This window comes from Centroberyx gerrardi, chromosome 23 (genome assembly GCF_048128805.1).
Source record: "Centroberyx gerrardi isolate f3 chromosome 23, fCenGer3.hap1.cur.20231027, whole genome shotgun sequence".
Lineage (NCBI taxonomy): Eukaryota > Metazoa > Chordata > Actinopteri > Beryciformes > Berycidae > Centroberyx > Centroberyx gerrardi.
Genome location: NC_136019.1, coordinates 3632942 through 3645441, shown reverse-complemented (window position 1 = coordinate 3645441; position 12500 = coordinate 3632942). Strand labels below are relative to the sequence as shown.

Genomic DNA, 12500 nt, shown 5'->3' with positions numbered 1-12500 from the left:
AGCCAATGGCATCGCTAGAAAGATTTGTGGCTCAGAAATAAACAGAATTCTACACAGACTTTGTTGTTATTGAACTTTTATTTATTACATCGTATCGTGGTTGTATTGAACCCCGTATCGTGTATCGTATCGTGAGATTAGCATATTGTCCCATCCCGACTGGATACTCAGCTCTCTTTCTCTGCATTCAAGTTTGTAAATCTAATCCTGTATCACAGTAATTAATGTCTAATCTCTCTCTCTCTCTCTCTCTCTCTCTCTCTCTCTCTCTCTCTCTCTCTCTCAGCTCTCGGCCCGGTCGCCCTCCGAAGCGTTGTTCTGCAGGAGGGATCCAGGAAAGCCCCAGGCTGCTCCACCCGGGCCTCCCCGGCCTGCTGTCCCCCAACCTGCTGTCCCACTCCGGTAACACCCAGCGCATGTGTGTGTGTGTGTGTGTGTGTGTGTGGAGAGAGAGAGAGAGAGAGAGAGAGAGAGAGAGAGAGAGAGTTTCTGTTTCTGTCCCCGTTCTTTCTTTCCTTTCTCCTGTCTCCTCTTAAACCGACATGTCTTTCTTTTCTTCGGTCTAGGGAGGGAGGGAGGAAGGAGATGAGGAATGATAGCAGGAGGGATGAGAGGGAGAAAGGAAAGAGGGATGAAGGGGGACGAGGGAGGGAGGAACAGAGGGATCGAGTGGAGGAGAAAAGGACGGATGAAACAGGAAGGAGGGAGGGAGGGAAGAAGGCGAGTAGGGGAGATAGGAGGCAGGAGGAAAATGGAGGGTTGGAATAGAGGAGGGAAGAAGGATGGAGGGATGGATAGGAAAGCGGGATGCAGGGAAGGAGAGGAGGAGGGAGTGAGTGAAGAGGGGATGAAGGGAGGAATGGAGGGATTGAGTGGAGGAGAAAAGGAGGGATGAAACAGGAGGGAAGAAGTAGAGTAGATAGGACGTAGGGGGGGAAATGGAAAAGGAGGGATGGAAGGCAGAAGGGAAGGAATGGAAGAAGGATGGAGGGAAGGAGGGATGATAGGAAAGAGGGATGCAGAGAAGGAGAGGAGGAGAGATGGAAGGGAGCAAGGAAGGAGGGATGGAAGGGAGGAGGGAAGGAGGTAGAGAAAACAAGGAAGGGGCAGGAGAAATGAAAGGAGGAGGAATGAAGAGAGGGAAAGGAGGAAGGATGGAAGGTAGAAATGGAGGGATTGAGTGGAGGAGAAAAAACAGGGATGAAACAGGAGGAGGGATGGAAGGGAGGAAGGAATGGAGAGAAGAGGACAAATGTTAGGTCTTTCTCTTTCTTCTTCTCTTTCCTCTTCATTCTCTCTCTCTCTGCCTCTCTTTCTTTTTTCTTCCCGTCTTTCTCTCCTCATTGATCTGTCGCTTGTTTTATCTCTCTCTCTTTCTTTCTTCGAGGTCACGTAATGGATTTCCCTCCATCACTCCTCCTCCTCCTTTTCTCCTGTTTCATCCCTCCATCCTCTTCTCCTCTCCCTCCCTCCTTACCTGCAACCCTCCTTCATTTTTCCTCCTTTTCACCCCTCCTTCCCTCCTCATTCTCTATTCCTCTTTTCCATCCCTCCTTCTTTTCTTCTCTTTATTCCTTCTCTTTCATCCTTCCATCCCTTCTCTTTTACATTCCTCGTATTCTTCCCTCCATCCCTTGCTCCTTTCCTCCACCTCCTCTTTCATCCCTCCTCCTGTCCTTCCCTGCATCCCTCTTTCCTTTTCCTCTCATCTCCCCTCCTCTCTTTTCCTCCTCTCCTTCTTCCCTCATCCTTCCTTTTCCCTCATCCCTCCTCCTTTCCTTTCCTCCTTCCTTCCTTTTCCCTCATTCCTCCTACCTATTCCTCATCTCCTTCTTCCCTCCCTCCTGTTTCCTCCCTTTTCTCCTTCGCTCCATTCCTCGTCTCCCTCTCCTTTCCATCCCTCCATCCATGCCGTGCGAAAAAAAGAAAGAGAGAGGAAGAGAAGGAGGAGATTTTTTGGGGGTTCGGAAAGTGAAAACGGAGAGAGAAGACACTGTAAGCGACGCTGGGTGACGGATAGAGAGAATAAGAGAGATAGAAAAAAGAGAGGTAAACGGAGAGAGCAAGGAAAAATGGAAAGGAAAGGAGGAGGGGTTTTGCTAGAGGAGATGATAAAACCTAAAAACGAGTGCCAGAAAGAGAGAGAGACTGAAGCAAATGATGGAGGGAGGGGAAGGAGGGGAAAGAGAAAGAGAGAGGGATTGGTTAGGGGATGACAGTAAATGAGTGAAGGGAGGGAGGAGAGAAAGAAAGGATAAAAAAAGAGAGGTAGAAGAAGAAAGAGTCGTATTATCCAGAGGCCCGACAGCCGGGCGGGAAGGAGAAGAAGAGACAGAGAGATTCGGAAGAAAAGAAAGATAGATCGTAAAGAGAGAGAGAGAGAGAGAGAGAGCGAACGAACGAGGGAGGGAAGAAAAGAAAAGAAATGTCGTGCAGGGAGGGAAAAGAGAGAACGACAAAGACCTGCGGAGAGAGAGAGAGTGAGAGAGAGAGAGAGGGAGAGGGAGAGGGGAAGGAAGGAAGGAAAGGAGGAAGGAGGGAAAGAGAGAGAGAGCGGGCGAACGAGTGCAGACTGCATGGTGGTGTGATGAATGACACGTCTCTGGGGTCCCACTCCTCCATCTGTCCATCCCTCCTCCCTCATTCCCTCCCTCCCTCCTTTCTTCACTCCTTCTTTCTTCACTCCTGTCCTTCCCTCTGAGCCTCCACCCCTCCCTCCCTCCTTGTTTCCTTCCTTCCCTCCTTTCCCTCCCTCCTTCTTTTCTTTATCAACCTCCTGCTCTCCCTCTTTCTTTCCTTCCTTCGCGCTTTTCATCCCTCCTTCCCTTTTTTCGTCTGCCCTTTCTCAGCCTCCTTCCCTCCCTCCTTCCTACTCTCCTATGTCCCTCCTTCTTTCCTTTCTTCCCATCCTTCCCTCCTACCCATCTTCCTTCCTTCCTCCCTTTCTTCTTCTTTCCCTCCTTCCTGGCTTCCCTCCCTCGCTACTTCCTACCCTCCCTTCCTCCTTCTCATCTTCCTTCCTTCCTCCCTTCCTACCTTCGTACCCTCTCTTCCTACCTTCTTTCCTTCCCTCCCTCCTCCATTTCTACCTTCTTACCTGCTGTCTCTCCATCCATCCCTCCTCTTTTCCTTCCTTCTTTTTTACTCTCCATCCCTCCCTCCATCTTACCCACTTTTACCTCCTTCTCTCCCTCCTTCCAACCTTCCTCCTCCTCCTTCCCTCCCTCGTTCCAACCTTCCTCCTTATCCTCCTTCCCTCCCTCCTTCACTCATTCTTTCACTTCTTTTTCTCTACATTGCTCCCTTTTTCTGCCTTCCTCCTCCCTCCTCCTTATTCTTTTCCCCTCCTTTTGCCAATCTTCCTTTTCTCTCTTCTGTCTCTCCCCCCCTCCATCCTTCCTTCCCCTTGACAGTTGACTGTTGGCCTCTCTCTCCCCCTCTCCCTCTCTCTGCCTCTCTCCCTCTCTCTCCCTCTCTCTCTCCCTCTCTCTATCGCTCTCTCTCTCTCTCTCTCTCTCCAGGATAAATAAAACATGGTTGTGTTTAGTGACATATGGACACAGCCCACTGTGGCATACTAATGACACACACACACACACACGCACACACACACACACACATACACACATTAATGACTGCACACACACATCAGGTGTGTGTATGCGTGTGTGTATGCGTGTGTGTGTGTGTGTTTGTCGAACATTAGTGGAACCCAGAGAAAACATTTGCTCACTTATGATCACTCATTAGCTTACACACACACACACACACACACAAACACACAAACACACACACATGCACACACACGTGAACACACACGAACACACACACACTCACATGCACGTGCACACACATGCACACACACAGGGAAACACAGTTGGTTGTCTTACGATGTCGCATTCCGCCTCAGTCACACACACACACACACACACACACACACACACACAGTCGGTCGTCGTAGCAGTCCTGCGTCCATGGAGACGCCACGTTGCCGGGGGAGACGGGCCGTTGTTTACGACCTCGCGGGCGCCACGGCGATGGGGGGCATCGGCCAATCACAGACGGACATTTATCATACTGTTAGAAAACACAGAGAGAGAGAGAGAGAGAGAGGGAGAGATTAATATATAGAAAGAAAAAGAGAAACAGGGAGAAAAAGAAAGAAAGACGAGGAGAAATACATAAAAGAAAAGGAAGTAAAGTATGAACAGAATGTGTGAGAGAGCGAGAAAAGAGGAGAAAGACGGAAGAGAGAGGGAGAGAAGGAAAGGAAAGATGAGTTAATGAACAGATGAGAGGAAAAGGAGGAGAGGGAGATGAAAAGAGAGAAAGGCAGAGAAAGGCAGAGAAAGAGAGAAAGATAGAGGGAAGAAGGGGGAGAGTGATGAGAGAGAGGAGGAAAGAGAGTTGGAAGAAGAAGAAAAAGATGGGAGGAGGGAGAGAAGAAGATGGAAGGGAGAAAGAAAGAGAAAGATAGAAGAAGAAAAAGATGGAAGGAGGAAGAAGCAAGAGGGAGGAGAGAGGGATGGGGCGAGAAAGAAAAAGAGACAACGATGGCGTGAGAGAAAAGAGAGAAAGATCGGAGAGACAGAAGAAAGAGATGGAAGGAGGAATAAATAGAGGAAGATGGAAGCGAAATGGAGGGAAAGAGAGAAAAAGGGAGAATGATGGAGGGAGAGAGAGAGAGAGAGGGAGAGCGAGGGATGAACGACAAGAGAGAGAGAGAGCGATATCAGTTTAATTGGCCTCATCTTTCTTAACAAAGAAGCCATGATGATAAGCGTGGGAGAGAGCATGAGAGTGTGTGTGTGTGTGTGTGTGTGTGAGAGACAGAGAGAGAGTGTGTGTGTGAGTGTGTGTGAGAGAGAGAGTGTGTGTGTGAGTGTGTGTGAGAGAGAGAGTGTGTGTGTGAGTGTGTGTGAGAGAGAGAGAGTGTGTGTGTGTGTGGTAACCTATGCAGGGTGCTGCAGTACTCATTTGACTTGTTAATTCACTTCAAAAACAGCTCAATGGTTCGCCTTGTCTTCTAACACACACACACACACACACACACACACACACACACACAGCTACAAACACTTTGGATACAGAGACACGAACACGACCACACACACTTTGCACACACACACACACACACACAAATATTTTTTGAACACACGCACACACACACTTGTGATATAGACATATACACACTCACACATGCGCAAAGACAGACACATACACACATTTCTTCTCTTAAATACACATGCACACACACACACACATCTTCAAGTACACACACAACCACTTTGCACACACACGTGCGTACACACACACACACACATACGCGCACACATTGCACTTCATATAGATACTTTTTTGCTGTCACAAATATATACACACACACACATTTGGCGCGCAATCACACACATATTTGCCGTGCACGGACACACACGTGCACACACATACACACACACGCACACACACACACACACACACACACACACACACACACACACACACAAGTACTGTGTAGGTTATAGATGAAGTGCTTTCAATCTTGTCCTGAAAAGAATACACTGATCTGAGGACTCTTATGTGCACCTGCAGAGAGAGAGAGAGAGAGAGAGAGAGACAGAGAGAGAGAGGGAGAGAGAGAGAGAGAGAGAGATCGAGGCAGAGATGAAGGGGGAGGAGTGGGAAAAAGAGGGAGGAGGGCTGAAGAGGACTTAAGTGACATTTAGTCTCTCTTTCATCTCTCTCTCTTTACCCCTCCTCCTCCTCCTCCTCCTCCTCCTCCTCCCTAGGCCACTTTTCTCCTCTTTTTCTATATTAAGGCCAAACACACACACACACACACACACACACACACACACACACACACACCATGATCAGTGTGTGTCATGTGATAGCTAGCGCCCCCGCTGGTCGTTTGGGAAACCTGAGGAAATCACTAGTCATTTTCTATTAAAGTAATACTCACGTCAATATTGATCCAACCTATAATCAGTTCATAAATCTTCTCCACTGTCTGTTCTAAACAGTCGGTGTCTGGTCGCTCTTTCCCTGGAAAAATCCTCTGCCGCACAGGAAGTGATGCGTTTTACGTTTCCTGGTTTGTTTGGAATAAACAGCAGAAGAAGAACTGGGTAGTTAGCATGAGCAGTGATAGCCACCATGGCTGAACAGACAAAGAGAAGAGAAACTCAAACTGCATCAACAGAAATCCCAAGCCCCGCCCACACTGTGTGATTGACAGGTGATCTGTGGGAAGAGCAGAGCAGAAACACCACAGTGAGGCTGAGGGACGAAGATGGAGACTAAATAAAACAAACACAGATTCTTGCAGATTACCACTTAATTATAAAATCATTGCTCATAAACAACTAAAAGCGAGAACTTTTGCCAGAACAAAATCAATGAGGTTATAAACTATAATAACCTGCAGCAGTTCATGACAATAAAACACTGCGAATGACTTGTTTCTAGCAGCCTGCAAGTAATTACAGCCAATAAATAAGGATTGTTTGTATGTGAAGAGTTGTTTTGGATGTCCACCATTTTTAAAAGGTGACGATACTCTTATAAAATGATTCATAGCTCAGGATTAAAACATTTTATGGTACTTTTTACAAAATAAGTCCTTCTTTGACAAAAAGAAAACACTGTCTGGACCAGAGATACTTCAGAGATATCGAATCATGAACTTTAGGTCATTTTTTTTTAAATCTCAAAATAGATATACAGTGCTTTGGAAATTTTGGTTTAAGTCAATGTACTCATTTTAGTATTTTAATTTAATATCATAATTTGATCTTATCTAAAACTTTATTTAAATAGCACTTTTCATACACAAGGCAAATTCAATGTGCTTCACAAAAAAATCTGTGTAGTAAGATGACATTAAGAAAGAAAGAAAGAAAGATAAAAATAGGTAAGAATAATAACAAAAACAAAGATCTGAACCCCTAACCGTGGCAGTGTTAGTGCCTTGCTCTTCCCATTAACTTTAACAGGGAATTGAACCCCCAACCCTTGCAGTGTTAGACTCATATTAGCGCACATCACCAAGACCAACAGTCCACAATTCATGTTGAGCTGTTTACGCACTCAAAATGAGGCTAAAAGTTGTAAACTATGCAGCAATAATAACTTCAGTTGTCAGAGGAAGAGGAGGTTTTCAGCCTTGAAGCCGTCGCCAGCGTCTGGGAGAGAGAGGACACAAAATGGCCGCTGCAAAATGGCTGCAAATGGGGGTCTTTGGACATCCAGTGGAAGCGAAAGATGGGCGACCTAAGTGCCGGGGCGCCGAGCTGAAATCTATTTGACTCAGCACTACCAGTGCAATCGAGTGCGTTTGTAAATTGGCACTCGGAGTGCCGGAGCGCACTCTCCGTGCAGGAAAGAAAAAAAACAACAACACAAAAAGCAAGAACAGAACGTTTCTAAATTCAGAACACAAAGAGCAATTCCTCTGTTTTCCTGTTTGTTTTATTCAAAGTGTCACTCCGTCTCTGAGAGAGCGTTCGGCAGCAGAGCACTTCGTCAGAGATGTAGGTGCAGCGGATTAAATATTTATGACTCGGCGGCCAAATGGGGCGGGTTTCACGCAAGCCGGGGAGGGGGGTGGGGGGGGTGGGGGTGTGGGGGGGCGTTAGGACTCTCCAAGATCAACCGGCAGCCTTCAGCAGCAAAGTCGAGGCTGTTAGAGAGCGTTCAGACCGGGAGAGGACACGGTCACTTCTCAGCTAGAAGACGTACCGGGTGCCATTTGGATGCTCTTCGTCCAAAAGTGCCTTACAGTACCAGAAGTATGTTTATTTTTACGGTGGGCGGCTCCAGTGGGAGTTGAACCTCTAACCCTGGCAGCGTTAGTGCCTTGCTCTGCCCATTGAGCTGCACAGAAGTCTAGCACGTACCGATCGGAGAATGGAGTTATTTTGCACGTGATTTTGGGGAATTGGACGGTTCATGCAATTCCCACATGTCCAAAATGAATAATTAATGTCCAGAACACTGTATAGGCCTGTCCATTTGGGTAGATAATCATTACGTTAGGTTCATCATTGAATATTTCTAAGATACAGAAGGAACCATTCTTTAAAAGTGGTTTCATTTTGTCAGCCAAAGACTTAAGTTGCCTACCTTCCGTCAAAAAGTACCATCTTTTGTACTTTGTATTCTTTGTACTTTGTATTTGTGGCGGTGTCATGTTGGTCAAATGGCGTATTTCTCATTGTAGAAAGAAACTTTAAATGTTTCAGCACTCTGCGACAAAGCTTTCAGCACTTCTAACAAGTGTTAAGTCCATTTCTGTTGACTACCCAGTTCTTCTTCTTCTGTTTATTCCAAACAAACGGTTGTGGTTGCTGTCGTAAAATGTAAAAATGGAGATTTTCATCTGGAAAGACACCAGAGTCTTTCTTAGTAAGCATCCTTGCTGCGTTCTTGTATCTTCCATGAAGCATTTGATGTAATATTTATTGGCTGAAGTACGATTCCAAAACAAAGAACGCAAAGACGGAGAACAGGTAAAGATCCTAGAAGTTTACTTGCCAACCGATGAAGCGTCAGATGGCGACTTGTCCGACGAGAACGTATCAGAAGCCCCAAGATTCATTGTGAGAACGACGCTTCACGTCCAATCAGCGCTGCAGTCTGTAGGACAGTCAGTTGAAACCGATGGGAAAATGACCAGCTGTGTGTCTTCATTGATCGCACGATATCAAGCTCACAATCCATCTCAAAAACTGCAAAGATCCGTTGTCTGTTCTCGTGTTCTTGAGAAGTTCGTTCTCTCCGAGACGACTCGGGAAGATCGTTCTCCACAAGGACACGAGTGTCGGCTTCATCAGAGTTCTTGGATTCGATTTTCACTGCGGGTGTTTTGAACAGCAGATGGAAAAGATTTCATTACCTGGCTATAGGTTGAATCACTATTGTGTTATAGCGATCGGTGATAGAAAGGAGCAGAACGGACATTTATTTACGTGAAAGTGTGGCGGATTGTTTCTTACAGTAAACACGGTTTCCTACTGGTCATGGAAGTTCTGGAATATCATGGAATCTAGACATGGAGAGTCAGGGAATTGGATAAATTATAGGGAAGTCGGGGAATATCAGGGAATTTTTTGTTGTTCACTCATTCATTGCTTTAGATGGTTTTTTAGCCCAACTGGAGTGGAAACCACACACAGAAACATAATGATTCTTAACTGGCTCGTTAAAAGGCTGTGTGGTTCCACGGAGAACCATCACCCACTAAAGAACCACTTTATTTATAGTTAGATAGTTCTTCACGTTCCTCATATGGTTCTTTGGGATATTAAAAGGTTCTTAATTCTTAGTTATTGGATGGTGGGTGAAGACATAAATGTGGAAAATACCCAAACCCCTCCAAAGTAGGCCTATATATTGTGCAATTACAAATGAGGTGATACAAGGGCAGATAAACAAAAACACAAGCAAAGGAGAGCAGGAATGGTTCTTTAAAGAACCTTGTGGAACCAGAAATGGTTCTTCTATGGCATCACCTTTATTTTTCTGTGTGCAGACTGTTTAAACCTTTAGAAAAACATTAACGAAACAGGACGGAATACGATTTTTCCGGTCTGATTTATTCTGTAAAGTCGTGGAATTTTACATTGGGACCCACAGTGGGAATTCAGCCGCTTTAATGCTTTGATGTCTTCTTAAAAACTCTTTGATTTAACCAATCAGACTTGACCTTTTCCCCCCAAAAAAACCTGGATGTGTCATTTTCTAACAAAGCTATTTATTTGACTTGAACCTGTAGCTCCACTGAGACTAAAACAGCAAACGTTACGAATGACATGAGCATCGGTGGGAAAATAACCTCCTGATTTTTTCAGTCCGGCTTGATTTTTCACACGACACTGATGATTTCTTTCCTATCTTTCGTAATCCCCGTCGATTTTCTCCTTTCCTTCTTTCTCTCTCTCCTCCTCTTTTCCCTCGTTCGCCCTTCGGAAAGCATTAGGATGCACGGGAAGGAAAAGGAGATGGGTAAACAACGTATGGACAACCCACAGGGGACAGCTAAAACACACACACACACACACACACACACACACTCACACACACGCACACGGAAATGGACATACACTCACACACACCCACACACACAGGAATAGACATATGCAAACACACGGAAACAGAGGCAGAGTGGAAAGGACTAAACACACACACACACACACACACACACATACACACACACTGCCTCTATGTAATGCGTGTGTCTTTGAAGCAGTCTGTCAATCAATCACTCACTAATTCCCAAGGTTCCGTGGTCGCCATTAGCGACGGGGGTCGATGCTCGGTAACCGTGGACACAGCGGACAGCCATCGATCTGAGAGAGAGAGAGTGTGTGTGTGTGTGTGTGTGTGTGTGTGTGTGTGTGTGTGTGTGTTTGATAGCCATGATGGAGAATACTATTGTGGCTCTGCCCTCTCTATTGATTGTCTTCTGGTTGCATTGAGGCGAAGCGGGCATTCTGACTCTGTGTCCGAGTGTGTGTGTGTGTGTGTGTGTGAGAGAGAGAGAGAGAGAGTGTGTATGTGTAAGTCTGCATTGTTTGTGCACATGTGATTGAGTGTGTATGTCCATCTGTGTGTGTGTGTGCGTGTGTGTGAGGCTGTTTATCTGTATCTGTATCTGTATCTGCATCTTTGTGTGTGTGTGTGTGTGTGTGTGTGTGTGTGTGTGTGTGTGTCAAGGTGCTCCTCAGTAGAGTAATCAATGTGTGAATGCAGTTCAGATCCCATGGGGGGACTCCATTTTCCATTTTTATTCCTCTCTCTCTCTCTCTCTCTCTCTCTCTCTCTCTCTCCCCCTCAGTCTTCATTTATTAAATTTGAAAACCTTCATTTCTAAAATGCTCTGCCACTTTAGTAAATACAAAGTTATTTGTCCCACAACTCTAAAATCTAAAGGATCCAGTTTGTAAAAGTCTGGACTAAAAGTATTGACTTAATCCCCGACATTTTCATATAAATAAATCTCTGCCTGCTCCAACGCAGCAGTGATCCAACCTATCTTCTCCTCTGTCTGTTCTAAACAGTCGGTGTCTGGTCGCTCTTTCCCGGGAAAAATCCTCTGCCGCACAGGAAGTGATGCGTTTTACGTTTCCTGGTTTGTTTGTAATCAACAGTAGAAGAAGAACTGGGTAGTTAGCATGAGCAGTGATAGCCACCATGACTGAACAGACAAAGAAAAGAGAAACTCAAACTGCAGCAACAGAACATCCAAGCTCCGCCCCCACACTGTTTGATTGACAGGTGATCTGTGGGAAGAGCAGAGCAGAAACACCACAGTGAGGCTGAGGGACAAAGATGGAGACTGAGTAAAAAAACCAAGGAGCTTTATTTAGATGTCACTTCTTTCAAACAGTGGTCACCTAACTTTGGAATAAAACTGTGTTGACACAAAAAAGTGTCACTTTTAACATTGTTTTTTTTAAAGAAGTGATGGAAAATGTGTTGTTACTAACCAGACACCAATTAGGCTAAATCTACTTCATGTTCAACACTTTTAGGATTTTTTATTTTTTTGTCACAATCCAAAACTTAAAAAAACCAAAAAAAAAAACCTATCATAAATCAAGTAATAAGGAAAAATATTAATTCTAATACTGATCCTTAAACAATAAATAGGACCTTCACTTTACATTCTCAATGGTATAAATGGTTATTATTTGTTGTATTTCCTAGATATTACCCATGGCATTTAAATTGGTTTCGGCACATTTTTACATATTACAAATAAAAATAAATAAATAATAAAATGTAGTTCTATAGCACTTTACTCATGAAAAGTACAAAGTGCTTCACAATTAAAAGAATAAAAACACACACAATAAAGAGACAGTCATAGGGAAAGTTACAAGAAGCATTTGAGAGGAAAATGACCAAAAAATAAAATAAGCAAATTCCACTGAATCTGATATTTTAAATCCAAATAGCGCACATTTACTGTCCATGAATTGAAAAAATCCAACTGTTTTTGACTTTTTTTTAGATATAGTATTTTTTCTTTCTTATCCTTCATGACCTCGCCTCCCTCTCTCCATCATCCATCCCTCCATATTCCTTCTCTCCTTCTAGTTTTCCTCTAAAAAATCAGGATCCGAACAGTTACTCCTCCCTCTCCATCTTTCTCTCCATCTGTTCGCCTTCATCCATCCCACTTCTTCCACGTCACTCATTCTTCTTTCTGTCCGGTTTTCCATTTCCACCCCTCTCTCTCTCTCTCTCTCTCTCTCTCTCTCTCTCTCTCTCTCTCTCTCTCTCTCTCTCTCTCTCTGTCCAGCCTTTTCCATCTTTATATCCTCTCTATCTCTCTCTCTTTCTCCTCGTCTCCCATCAATTCTACTTCTCTCCCTCCTCTATTTTCTCTCTTCATTTTTCCTTCCTCTCTCCCATCGTCTTTTATGCCTTTTTTTTCTGTCTATTCTTTACATCCAGTGATGTAGCAGTAAATAAAAAGATCGGTAAACATCCGA

At 44.7% G+C, this 12500-nt stretch overlaps 1 protein-coding gene across 1 annotated transcript in view; it reads left to right on the top strand.

The window, feature by feature from the left end:
- dachb (dachshund b) overlaps positions 1-12500 on the top strand; it is a 103380-nt gene that overhangs the window by 50689 nt on the left and 40191 nt on the right. The window contains exon 3 of the mRNA XM_078291828.1: positions 287-402. Coding sequence (XP_078147954.1) covers positions 287-402 — 116 coding nt within the window. The remainder of the gene's footprint in view (positions 1-286; positions 403-12500) is intronic.